Raw genomic sequence first — 13650 nt, forward strand, 5'->3', positions numbered from 1 at the left:
AAGGGATTCTAGACAACATCATATTGAAATTTAACAGTGTGTCTCCATCTAGTGGAAGTTGTGGAGTATTGTGTTGTCTTTGCTCCAAAGGTTTTTGTACAGAGTTTTGGTGTTTCCTGTCACTGTGGGCTGCAGAGCACAGTAGTACACAGCAGAGTCAGACAGCTGAAGCTTCTGGATCTTCAGAGGAACTGTCTGGTTGATTGTAGCATCAAATCTTTCTTTCTGGAACTCTGGAGCATTTTCTTTTGTGTTTGAGTAACGCTTCAGCATATACTTTGGGAAATCATTTACTTCTTGTTTGTACCAGAACAAATAGGGATATGTGTCACTGGTCTCAAATGTACAGTCAAGAGTAACTGTCTCTCCTTCAGTAGTAATGAAATCTTCTGATGGCTGGATTACTCTGTCTTCTCCTTTACACTCTGGGGAAGAAGAGAACATGCAGAGAAAAAGATGAATCAATATAGATGATTGATTAAAGGAGAACAATCAGTAGTTTAAATAGTTACCTAGACAGAGAGTCAGAATCAGGATGTTAGTCAGCCAGTGTTTCATGTCTGCAGTGAGAGGGGGAGAGAGAGGAAGAGCATTGATACTCTGATGGATCTGGGCCTTCACTTCATTGGTCCTTCCTCTTTATCATCTCTGGAGGATCTCTCAACAACTTTGATTGTCGTGAACAGTGTGTGATTCCCTCTGGTGGATGTTGTGGAGTATTGTGTTGTCTTTGCTCCAAAGGTTTTTTGTACAGAGTTTTGGTGTTTCCTGTCACTGTGGGCCTCACAGCACAGTAGTACACAGCAGAGTCAGACAGCTTAGCTGAGGAGATGTTCATATGGATTTGTTTGTCCTCCACTTTAATCTTCAGTCCAGCGATTCGACTTGTCAATATTCCTCCTGTTCCTAAATGAGAGATGATGAACTCTGGTGGTTTTCCTGGATGTTGTCGATACCAGAAGAAATTATCATTAGGTAACAATTCCAAGTACTTGTAGGAGAGAGTAACAGAGCTGTCTTCTAAACTGTTCTTTTCTGTCTCGACTGGAGTGAGTTCTTCATAGCTGACACCTAAAGGAAGAGATCATTTCTTATTGCATTTTATAAAACTCACTGATTCAACAGATTAAGAAAATATTGAAATTAAGGTTTTCCTTAATACAGAATCTAACAAACCTGTTAGAATAATGAGAAACATCAGATAAAACACAAAATTCTGCAATGACAGCATGTTGAATAAAGGTAATGTTGATTGTTTGTTTATTGAACTCAGAATACAGAAGTTCCTCTTTCATCCACTGTTCAGTAACAGCTCAGCTCCTCCCTGAATGTCTCTGTCTCCTCTTAGATCTGTATCTTCACCTCTCTGTCAAGGCGTTTTTACAGTCGCTACAGCCAACCTGTCGCGCCAATGTGACTTCAAGATGACGTAGACCTCTGGTCATGCACAACTCCATTTTTTTCAGAGGCGCGCGACAAAGCAGAAACAGGAAGCATGGACGAGTTTGAGGGCACCCGGATGCCAGAACTCTCAGAGTGACTGCAAGTCTCTCTTGTAAACTTACTGGGTTAAGATGAGTTCTTTTATGGTGAATGAAAGGCTTGATCCGACCAAGTAGCTCATCCAATCAAATGGAAACTGCTGCTGCCAGTTCTGCCATTGTTTACCTTTTTCTTCTTCTTCTAGTCTGTAGAAATAGTAAAGTCGGTAGCCTTACCTCATTAGTGCCACCTCTGTTCAGGAGAACACTGCAACTAGTGTCGTGACCACCACGTGCGAGTATAAATAGTTACAGTGATCCCATGATGTCACATTGGCGCAAGACAGTTCGGATGCGGCGAGTATACTGCGCAGCTAATGCTTCCTCCGGTTAACAAACTGAGATGATCTCCAGTTTAACACGTTTCTTTGACTTGTCAATGTGAGCTGAGAATTCAGAACCAGTTGGATGAATTCATCCTCCCTCTGTGATGGAGAGCAGGAACTCTGGTCTGGATCTCTGGTATTGTCGGTACCACTGGATATTGTTGATATCACCCTCATATGTACAGGTCAGGTTGATGTTTCTGCCCTCTGCAACATTTTCTTCAGTACTTTCTGGCTTTATGCTGTTCATGGAACCCAGGGCTGCAAAATGAGTATTATTCACATCAGTTATGATTAACTTACGCAGATAAACCTTTAGTTATGAAGTAACTGGTTAATACAGCAGGTTATATGAGACTTTGATCTCTGTTCTAACACTCACATATAAAAGGAGAGAAAAGTAAAAACAGGTAAAGCAACATGTCTTTGGAGTTGTTAAAGCCAAACAGACAGCAGATGAGCAATGTTCTTCCACTGCAGTAGAATGAGAAACTAAACAGCCTCTCTGATGTGCAGCCCTTCTTCTCAACATCAAACTAATGACAATTCTGCTCTGGAGACAGGAATAATCTCATTGGTTGAGTTAAACATCAGTGGGAGGTGCCAGAAAATAAACTTTTGCTAGATGATAAAAGGATAAAACAGCAGTTAAGAGAAAGATGACCTTTTGGTCCAGGGACAGGTACGGGTTATTGTTACCCAGGTAACAGCCCGTTTGCCCTGATTGGCTTTGCTGCCCCTCTGGCGAAAGAGCCTAAACTTTTCTTTCTTTCTTTATTTCTTTTTTTTCTTTTTTTTTCACGTTGTGGTTGCATTAATATAATACTATGCTCATCATTACTTAAATTAAATCAAATAAAATTTGCTATCATTCACCCTCTGCCCCCAGTCACGTGACTTTGTTTATATTCTCAAACATGGAGCAGCGCAAGCCCTTCTGCCATGATGGCACTGTTGTTCAATAAAAGGAGAAGCTAAAAGGTAAAGGTACTTTATTTGACACATACATGTAGCGAAATTCATTCTCTGCATTTAACCCATCCCTCGAGGGAGCAATGGGCAGCCAATCACAGCGCCCAGGGACCAACTCCAGATCTGAACCAGTGCCTTGATCAAGGGCACTGACTGGAGAACCTAGTACATGTTTTTGATGGTGGGGGAAACCGGAGCGCCCGGAGGAAACCCACGCAAACATGGGGAGAACATGCACACTCCACACAGAAAGGCCTGAGACGACCTGGGTTTGAGCCCAGAACCTTCTTGCTGTGAGGCAGAAGTGCTAACTACTGAGCTATCGTGCTGCAGTGTGTATATGTTCAGTGAGGAGCTGTCAGGTTTTTGTACAGAGACTGTGGGTTTGTTGTCACTGTGGGCTTCACAGCACAGTAGTACAGAGCAGAGTCTGTCACTGCAGCAGAGGAGATCTGAAGATCCATTTTTGTTTTATCCTCACTTACAGAAACAGACAGTCCAGAGTTTGTATTTTGCATTATTTTTCCTGATTCCAGATGAGAGATGAGGAACTCTGGTGGTTTTCCAGGATATTGTCGATACCAGAAGAAATAATCACTACTAGTTGCTTGTTTGGAGTATTTGTAGGACAGAGTAACAGAGCTGCCTTCTAAACTGTTCTCTTCTTTCTGGACTGGAGTGAGTTCTTCACAGCTGATACCTAAAGGAAGAGATAACTGTTATTTCATGATGTACAATGCTCAAATGATTCACATGCAGATGTTATTGGAATAAGCCTTTCATGCTGCATAATCTGACATACCTGTTAGAATGGAAAGAAATAGCAGAGAAAACACACAATGCTGCAGTGACATCATGTTGAATAAAGGTAATGTTGATGGTTTGTGTATTGATCTCTGTTGAATATAGAAGTTCCTCTCTCTTCTATAGTTCAGTAACAGCTCAGCTCCTCCCTGAGTCTCTCCATCTCCTCATGGCTCTGTATTTTCACTTCTCTCATTTACACTTCTAGGGTAAAGTGATTCTAGACTATATATTGATTGAAGTTTAACAGTGTGTGACTCCCTCTGCTGGATGTTGTTGAGTATTGTGTTGTCTTTGCAGAGTTTTGGTGTTTCCTGTCACTGTGGGCCTCAGAGCACAGTAGTACACAGCAGAGTCAGACAGCTGAAGCTTCTGGATCTTCAGAGGAACTGATCTTAACTTGGAATTGTGTGTAAATGAAAATCTCTCCTTGAACTCGTCTGGTGTGTTCCCTTCATCCCCTTGAACGCGGCTGAGAATAAATTTGGGGCTGTTGTTTCCATCCTGTTTGTACCAGAAGAGATTATTATTAGTTGAACTGCTGTTATAGTGACAGCCAAGTGTTACTGCCTCTCCTTCAGTAACAGTCACATCTTCTTGTTTTTGCAGCACATTGTCTTTTTGTGCTCTGCATTCTGTAAAACGGCAACAAACAATATCAGTGAGCTATGAAAGATTAATTTCAAGGTGGTATTGTTATCAAAGAAACAGAGTTGTGTTCATACCAAGGCTCATAGCAGCCAGCAACACTGAGATGAACAGAGGCTTCATATCTGCAGTGTGGAGTAACTCTGAGCTACAGCAAGTATAAAGAAGGCTGTGATCTCTCTGTTTAGTCTTCATCAACACTAAATTGGTGGATTAGAAGGAGGAACCTGATCACAGCCCTGGGTTATTCCCCCTACTGACTACTTTACACCTAATACATGTTTTGCCTATCTCCTTTCTTAGTGTAACTCTTCTTGTATGAAGTGGTCTTTGCAGTTTTCAGCTGACATGGTTCCTGTTTTACATATAAAAGCTGGTAATTGGAGTGAACCTGTACATGCCTTTTCAATATTTCTTTCTTGAAAGTTTGAAAGTAAACTGAGACTTAATAATTCAATAAGTTATGTTTAATTCTCTTTTCAGAATGTTTCTAGAATGTAAAGTGACAGTTTAGTATCTTTTGGTCCTCTGCAGCCATTTGAGGTCAAATTCAAAGCTAGTGAAGTTGTTGGGGAAACGTTTTTTAATGAAATTATTAAGTTAGTAAAATCTTTGGCAGTAAAAATGTAATTCTACTGACTTCTTCTGTGAATTATGATGTCATGTAATATAAACTACCAGTGATTTCCACTTTATTAGTGTTTCAGTATCTATTTGGGAAGCAGCTCAAAAAGTTGAACAATAGAAGGAGCTCATTGTGGCCTAATGGCCCACATGGTACGAAGAGGATTTAGTAGGTAAGTCAGTGTCCATTTATTTGTTGTCATGGTGTCTTGTGTTTGAACCATCATACAGTTGGTTTGTTATTGATGTGGATTTGCTGCTCATGTGAATCCTCCCACAGTGTTACATTAGCAGCTGTAACCACAGGGACTCTGATAAAACTGGAATAATCAGAATCCATCTGATATGAAGCTGTGGTTTGAATACCACTTCCCTCCTCTTTGAAGAGTAGTCAGATATCTGTGTTCAGGTTTTTGTACAGCCTCTTCTACACTTTGTATCACTGTGTTTCTAGAACACAGTAGTAGAGACCTGTGTCTGCCAGGGTTAGTCTCTTTATGGTCAGTTCAGTTGTTTTCTCTGTTGTTTCGGATTCATATCGCTTATCTGGGATATATTCGTGTGACGCGTAGTCTCTTGCTCCTTTCCAGAGTATAAACTGAGGCGCCTGAAGGTCTGAATGATGTCTGTACCAGTGAAGGTAGACATTGTTGTTATTAGTCTCATAGTCACATCTGAGTGAGACAGATTCTCCTTCTCTTTCACTGCCTTCATGTCCTACAGGAAAGATTTTGTCTCCAGCTATAAATCCTGAGTTGGAAAAAGTAGAGAGAATGAAGCCATTAGACTAACATTGTTTGTGAGACTGAAAGGAGAAAACAGTGGAAAATATGAACTCTATAAAATATCAACTCTACATTGTTACTCTGGACAGAAACAGCTCAACTGTTAAGAGATTTCTGTTCTGAACAGCAGTTTATATACATCTTTAGAAAATAATAAAACCATGATGTTCTTTGTATCTTACCAAAGAAAAAAGAGCTGCAAGAATAATCCACAGCCAATGTTCCATCTCTACAACAAGGTTTAAATCAACAGGAGAAACTAGCTGATGTTCAACATTCAGTCTGAGAATTGTTCTCTTCACAGCAGCACTTATTATTGACTGAATGGTTGAACACAGTGCAGAAGTAGTGCACCTCCTACTTGATAATGTCGCCCTCTAGTGGAGGTACAAAGTTCAGTACAACAGTGTAGAAAAAAGTCTTCCAGCAGCTTGTCAGTGTGTCAGCTTGTGTTTTTGTACAGAGACTGTGGGTTTGCTGTCACTGTGGGCCTCACAGCACAGTAGTACAGAGCAGAGTCTGTCACTGCAGCAGAGGAGATCTGAAGATCCACCCGATACTTTTCTTCAGACAGTTTTGTAGAGAACCTTGTGTTCAATGACAGAGACTCAGCTTTTTTTGTAATGTTCATCCCTGAGATGAATATGATGAACTCTGGTGGTTTTCCTGGAAATTGTCGGTACCAGAAGAAATAATCACCCAATGACAGTTCCAAATATCTGTAGGACAGAGTAACAGAGCTGCCTTCTAAACTGTTCTCTTCTTTCTCTACTGGAGTGAGTTCTTCAAAACTGACACCTAAAGGAAGAGATAACTGTTATTTCATGTTGTAAAAGACTTAATACATGATTAACATTCAGATGTTATTAGAATAAAAGTTATCATGCTGCATAGTCTAACATACCTGTTAGAATGAAGAGAAACATCAGAGAAAACACACAATGCTGCAGTGACAGCATGTTGAATAAAGGTAATGTTGATGGTTTGTGTATTGATCTCTGTTGAATATAGAAGTTCCTCTCTCTTCTATAGTTCAGTAACAGCTCAGCTCCTCCCTGAGTCTCTCCGTAAAGTGATTCTAGACTACATCATGAAAAATATTGAACTTTAACAGTGTGTGACTCCCTCTGGTGGATGTTGTGGAGTATTGTGTTGTCTTTGCTCCAAAGGTTTTTGTACAGAGTTTTGGTGTTTCCTGTTGCTGTGGGCCTCAGAGCACAGTAGTACACAGCAGAGTCAGACACCTTAGCTGAGGAAATCTCCAGATCAACACGTTTCTTTGACTTGTCAATGTGAGCTGAGAAATCAGAACCAGTTGGATGAATCAACCCTTCCTCTGTGATGTAGAGCAGGAACTCTGGTCTGGATCTCTGGTATTGTTGGTACCACTGGATATTGTAGATATCACCCTCATATGTACAGGTCAGGTTGATGTTTCTGCCCTCTGCAACATGTTCTTCAGTACTTTCTGGCTTTATGCTGTTCATGGAGCCCAGAGCTGCAAAATGAGTATTATTGACGTCAGTCATCATTAACTTACACAGATAAACCTCTAGTTATGAAGTAACTGGTTAATACAGCAGGTTATATGAGATTTTGATCTATATTCTAACACTCACTTATAAAGGGAGAGAAAAGTAAAAACAGGTAAAGCAACATGTCTTTGGAGTTGTTAAAGCCAAACAGACAGCAGATGAGCAATGTTCTTCCACTGCAGTAGAATGAGAAACTAAACAGCCTCTCTGATGTGCAGCCCTTCTTCTCAACATCAAGCTGATTGTGCTTTTAGTTCCTCAAACAATTCTGCTCTGGAGACAGAAATAATCTCATTGGTTGAGTTAAACATCAGTGGGCGGGGCCAGAGAATAACCTTTTCCTGAAAGGTAAAGACATAAAAAAGCAGTGAAGAGAAGGAAGACCTTTAGTGGATGTTTCTGATGTTGGTTGAGATGTTGTGTGATTGTCTTAAAGTTTAACAGTGTGTGACTCCCTCTGGTGGATGTTGTGGAGTATTGTGTTGTCTTTGCTCCAAAGGTTTTTGTACAGAGTTTTGGTGTTTCCTGTCACTGTGGGCCTCACAGCACAGTAGTACACAGCAGAGTCAGACACCTTAGCTGAGGAGATGTTCATATGGATTTGTTTGTCCTCCACTTTAATCTTCAATCCTGGGATTACATTATTTCCTTCTTTTCCTGAAGCAGAGTGTGAGATGATGAACTCTGGTGGTTTTCCTGGATATTGTCGGTACCAGAAGAAATAATCACCAGATGACAATTCCAAGTATGTGTACGACAGAGTAACAGAGCTGCCTTCTAAACTGTTCTCTTCTTTCTGGACTGGAGTGAGTTCTTCAAAACTGATACCTAAAGGAAGAGACTGTTATTAGTTTACATTGCAAAATACATAATAAATAATTCACATTCAGATGTTATTGCATATAACTTTTTCAAGCTTCTTAATCTAACTTACCTGTTAGAATGGAAAGAAACAGTAGAGAAAACACACAATGCTGCAGTGACAGCATGTTGAATAAAGGTAATGTTGATGGTTTGTGTATTGATCTCTGTTGAATATAGAAGTTCCTCTCTCTTCTATAGTTCAGTAACAGCTCAGCTCCTCCCTGAGTCTCTCCAGCTTGTTGGTGCTCTGTATTTACACTCCGCTTAGTTACACTTCCTCCTTGTTAACAGACTAGTGGCAGCCTTTAGTAAAGTTTTTTTATTTTTTATGGGAAAAAAGTCACAGTACAACTTGAGTCAGCTGATATTCAAAGAAAAGCTTGGCATCAAATATTATACTTTGACTTTGAGCAGTATTCCTAACCGATGGTTTAGCATTTTTTGATTACACTTATTTTACAAAAAGTTTAGGGGCAAGAAAAATCTCAGTTCTAGTCTCACTTAGTTGTATAAAGGTCTGCAACAGCAGCTTTTTTTGCAGTTTTTCCAAATGTTTTCCGAATTAATTGTTTTTCTGCTCTGGGGTGGGTCCTCATAACAATCTCAACAGTTGAATGAACTAATGTATGGTGTTGTTGCCTTTGTGTTTGATTCTTACAAGAAAAACCAATAGTCAACAGTCACCTCTACCCTTTCTTTTTCCAAACCTGTGTGCAGTATTCAAGTCTCGTGGGATTGAAGGTAATGATGAGAAAGATGATTAGATTTACAACTTGCGACCATTTACATCCTCACACATTCATGATGGTAAGGTTAATAGATACTGTACACGGTCAGTATAGCACTATATACCTTAAAGACACACTACTATTTGAGCGATGAGCTTTGGCTGATTCGAGGCATCCATGCATGTTTGCTTTTTGAGACACTTCTGCATTGTTTGGCAGGTGAAACATTCAGTTTCCCAGTGGTAATTATGACTGGGATATATATATATATGTATAGCAACATGACTGAATATATATAGCAACATGACTGAATGCCTTGCTAGTAGCCAAGTGAGGCTGTAAATACATTACACATCAGACAATTTTAAGATGCTTATCACTAGTGTTTTTTTTTTTATTGATCCAACTTGGACGTTGTGTTCAGACTCAATGCAAAGTGAATGTAGTGGTACTATTGCACAATAAATCAATTTAACTAGCTCCAGGCAGCGCAAATTAGAGTATAAACTGAAGTGCCTGAAGGTCAGAATGATGTCTGTACCAGTAAAGTAAAGGACTACTATACACTGTCTCATATTCACATCTGAGTGTAACAGATTCTCCTTCTCTTTCACTGACTTCATGTGGGTTTACTGGAGAGATTTTGTCTCCAGCTATTATTTGTGAAAAAAAAGTAGAAAAATGAAGCCATTAGACTAACATTGTTCATGAGGCTTTTTCCTTCCTTTTTCCTAAACCCAACCTCCGCCATCCCGTTATTGTGGCGCGTCCCCATCCCGCCTCCCGCTTATGGAGTGTGCGGCGCCCTTTCCCCAATAACGCGGGCCACAAACTGCCGTGAGACCGGGTTGGACATAAGTCACGCTGCCTTCACTCTGATAGGCAGTGGCTTTGTCATAACGCTCAGCATTTGCATAGAACAGACTTTTTGTCTATTTTGGCCCCGCCTTGCTCATGGCAGCGGTGAGCTTGTCGCTTGTTGCTGGCAACTGGCCACTCCCATTGAAATTGAATGGTAGCCTGTCACTTTGTCTCGGTCTCTTGTAGCTAGTGTGACTGTGGGGTTACACTTCTAAGGTAAAGGGATTCTAGACAACATCATATTGAAATTTAACAGTGTGTCTCCATCTAGTGGAAGTTGTGGAGTATTGTGTTGTCTTTGCTCCAAAGGTTTTTGTACAGAGTTTTGGTGTTTCCTGTCACTGTGGGCTGCAGAGCACAGTAGTACACAGCAGAGTCAGACAGCTGAAGCTTCTGGATCTTCAGAGGAACTGTCTGGTTGATTGTAGCATCAAATCTTTCTTTCTGGAACTCTGGAGCATTTTCTTTTGTGTTTGAGTAACGCTTCAGCATATACTTTGGGAAATCATTTACTTCTTGTTTGTACCAGAACAAATAGGGATATGTGTCACTGGTCTCAAATGTACAGTCAAGAGTAACTGTCTCTCCTTCAGTAGTAATGAAATCTCCTGATGGCTGGATTACTCTGTCTTCTCCTTTACACTCTGGGGAAGAAGAGAACATGCAGAGAAAAAGATGAATCAATATAGATGATTGATTAAAGGAGAACAATCAGTAGTTTAAATAGTTACCTAGCCAGAGAGTCAGAATCAGGATGTTAGTCAGCCAGTGTTTCATGTCTGCAGTGAGAGGGGAGGAGAGAGAGGAAGAGCATTGATACTCTGATGGATCTGGGCCTTCACATCATTGGTCCTTCCTCTTCATCATCTCTGGAGGATCTCTCAACAACTTTGATTGTCGTGAACAGTGTGTGACTCCCTCTGGTGGATGTTGTGGAGTATTGTGTTGTCTTTGCTCCAAAGGTTTTTGTACAGAGTTTTGGTGTTTCCTGTCACTGTGGGCCTCACAGCACAGTAGTACACAGCAGAGTCAGACAGCTTAGCTGAGGAGATGTTCATATGGATTTGTTTGTCCTCCACTTTAATCTTCAGTCCAGCGATTGGACTTGTCAATATTCCTCCTGTTCCTAAATGAGAGATGATGAACTCTGGTGGTTTTCCTGGATGTTGTCGATACCAGAAGAAATTATCATTAGGTAACAATTCCAAGTACTTGTAGGAGAGAGTAACAGAGCTGTCTTCTAAACTGTTCTTTTCTGTCTCGACTGGAGTGAGTTCTTCATAGCTGACACCTAAAGGAAGAGATCATTTCTTATTGCATTTTATAAAACTCACTGATTCAACAGATTAAGAAAATATTGAAATTAAGGTTTTCCTTAATAAAGAATCTAACAAACCTGTTAGAATAATGAGAAACATCAGATAAAACACAAAATTCTGCAATGACAGCATGTTGAATAAAGGTAATGTTGATTGTTTGTTTATTGAACTCAGAATACAGAAGTTCCTCTTTCATCCACTGTTCAGTAACAGCTCAGCTCCTCCCTGAATGTCTCTGTCTCCTCTTAGATCTGTATCTTCACCTCTCTGTCAAGGCGTTTTTACAGTCGCTACAGCCAACCTGTCGCGCCAATGTGACTTCAAGATGACGTAGACCTCTGGTCATGCACAACTCCATTTTTTTCAGAGGCGCGCGACAAAGCAGAAACAGGAAGCATGGACGAGTTTGAGGGCACCTAGATGCCAGAACTCTCAGAGTGACTGCAAGTCTCTCTTGTAAACTTACTGGGTTAAGATGAGTTCTTTTATGGTGAATGAAAGGCTTGATCCGACCAAGTAGCTCATCCAATCAAATGGAAACTGCTGCTGCCAGTTCTGCCATTGTTTACCTTTTTCTTCTTCTTCTAGTCTGTAGAAATAGTAAAGTCGGTAGCCTTACCTCATTAGTGCCACCTCTGTTCAGGAGAACACTGCAACTAGTGTCGTGACCACCACGTGCGAGTATAAATAGTTACAGTGATCCCATGATGTCACATTGGCGCAAGACAGTTCGGATGCGGCGAGTATACTGCGCAGCTAATGCTTCCTCCGGTTAACAAACTGAGATGATCTCCAGTTTAACACGTTTCTTTGACTTGTCAATGTGAGCTGAGAATTCAGAACCAGTTGGATGAATTCATCCTCCCTCTGTGATGGAGAGCAGGAACTCTGGTCTGGATCTCTGGTATTGTCGGTACCACTGGATATTGTTGATATCACCCTCATATGTACAGGTCAGGTTGATGTTTCTGCCCTCTGCAACATTTTCTTCAGTACTTTCTGGCTTTATGCTGTTCATGGAACCCAGGGCTGCAAAATGAGTATTATTCACATCAGTTATCATTAACTTACGCAGATAAACCTTTAGTTATGAAGTAACTGGTTAATACAGCAGGTTATATGAGACTTTGATCTCTGTTCTAACACTCACCTATAAAGGGAGAGAAAAGTAAAAACAGGTAAAGCAACATGTCTTTGGAGTTGTTAAAGCCAAACAGACAGCAGATGAGCAATGTTCTTCCACTGCAGTAGAATGAGAAACTAAACAGCCTCTCTGATGTGCAGCCCTTCTTCTCAACATCAAGCTGATGACAATTCTGCTCTGGAGACAGGAATAATCTCATTGGTTGAGTTAAACATCAGTGGGAGGTGCCAGAAAATAAACTTTTGCTAGATGATAAAAGGATAAAACAGCAGTTAAGAGAAAGATGACCTTTTGGTCCAGGGACAGGTACGGGTTATTGTTACCCAGGTAACAGCCCGTTTGCCCTGATTGGCTTTGCTGCCCCTCTGGCGAAAGAGCCTAAACTTTTCTTTCTTTCTTTATTTCTTTTTTTTCTTTTTTTTTCACGTTGTGGTTGCATTAATATAATACTATGCTCATCATTACTTAAATTAAATCAAATAAAATTTGCTATCATTCACCCTCTGCCCCCAGTCACGTGACTTTGTTTATATTCTCAAACATGGAGCAGCGCAAGCCCTTCTGCCATGATGGCACTGTTGTTCAATAAAAGGAGAAGCTAAAAGGTAAAGGTACTTTATTTGACACATACATGTAGCGAAATTCATTCTCTGCATTTAACCCATCCCTCGAGGGAGCAATGGGCAGCCAATCACAACGCCCAGGGACCAACTCCAGATCTGAACCAGTGCCTTGATCAAGGGCACTGACTGGAGAACCTAGTACATGTTTTTGATGGTGGGGGAAACCGGAGCGCCTGGAGAAAACCCACGCAAACATGGGGAGAACATGCACACTCCACACAGAAAGGCCTGAGACGACCTGGGTTTGAGCCCAGAACCTTCTTGCTGTGAGGCAGAAGTGCTAACTACTGAGCTATCGTGCTGCAGTGTGTATATGTTCAGTGAGGAGCTGTCAGGTTTTTGTACAGAGACTGTGGGTTTGTTGTCACTGTGGGCCTCACAGCACAGTAGTACAGAGCAGAGTCTGTCACTGCAGCAGAGGAGATCTGAAGATCCATTTTTGTTTTATCCTCACTTACAGAAACAGACAGTCCAGAGTTTGTATTTTGCATTATTTTTCCTGATTCCAGATGAGAGATGAGGAACTCTGGTGGTTTTCCAGGATATTGTCAATACCAGAAGAAGTAATCACTACTAGTTGCTTGTTTGGAGTATTTGAAGGACAGAGTAACAGAGCTGCCTTCTAAACTGTTCTCTTCTTTCTCTACTGGAGTTAGTTCTTCACAGCTGATACCTAAAGGAAGAGATAACTGTTATTTCATGTTGTACAATGCTCAAATGATTCACATGCAGATGTTATTGGAATAAGCCTTTCATGCTGCATAATCTGACATACCTGTTAGAATGGAAAGAAATAGCAGAGAAAACACACAATGCTGCAGTGACATCATGTTGAATAAAGGTAATGTTGATGGTTTGTGTATTGATCTCTGTTGA

At 40.7% G+C, this 13650-nt stretch overlaps 1 gene segment (V, D, J or C); it reads right to left on the reverse strand.

The window, feature by feature from the left end:
• Window positions 1–5921: 5921 nt before the first annotated feature.
• LOC114565605 (T cell receptor alpha variable 3-like) lies at window positions 5922–6853 on the reverse strand. The segment is given in 2 exon segments: window positions 5922–6498; window positions 6605–6853. Coding segments are annotated over 2 exon segments (411 nt in total).
• Window positions 6854–13650: the final 6797 nt, after the last annotated feature.

Source organism: Perca flavescens, chromosome 12, assembly GCF_004354835.1.
Source record: "Perca flavescens isolate YP-PL-M2 chromosome 12, PFLA_1.0, whole genome shotgun sequence".
Lineage (NCBI taxonomy): Eukaryota > Metazoa > Chordata > Actinopteri > Perciformes > Percidae > Perca > Perca flavescens.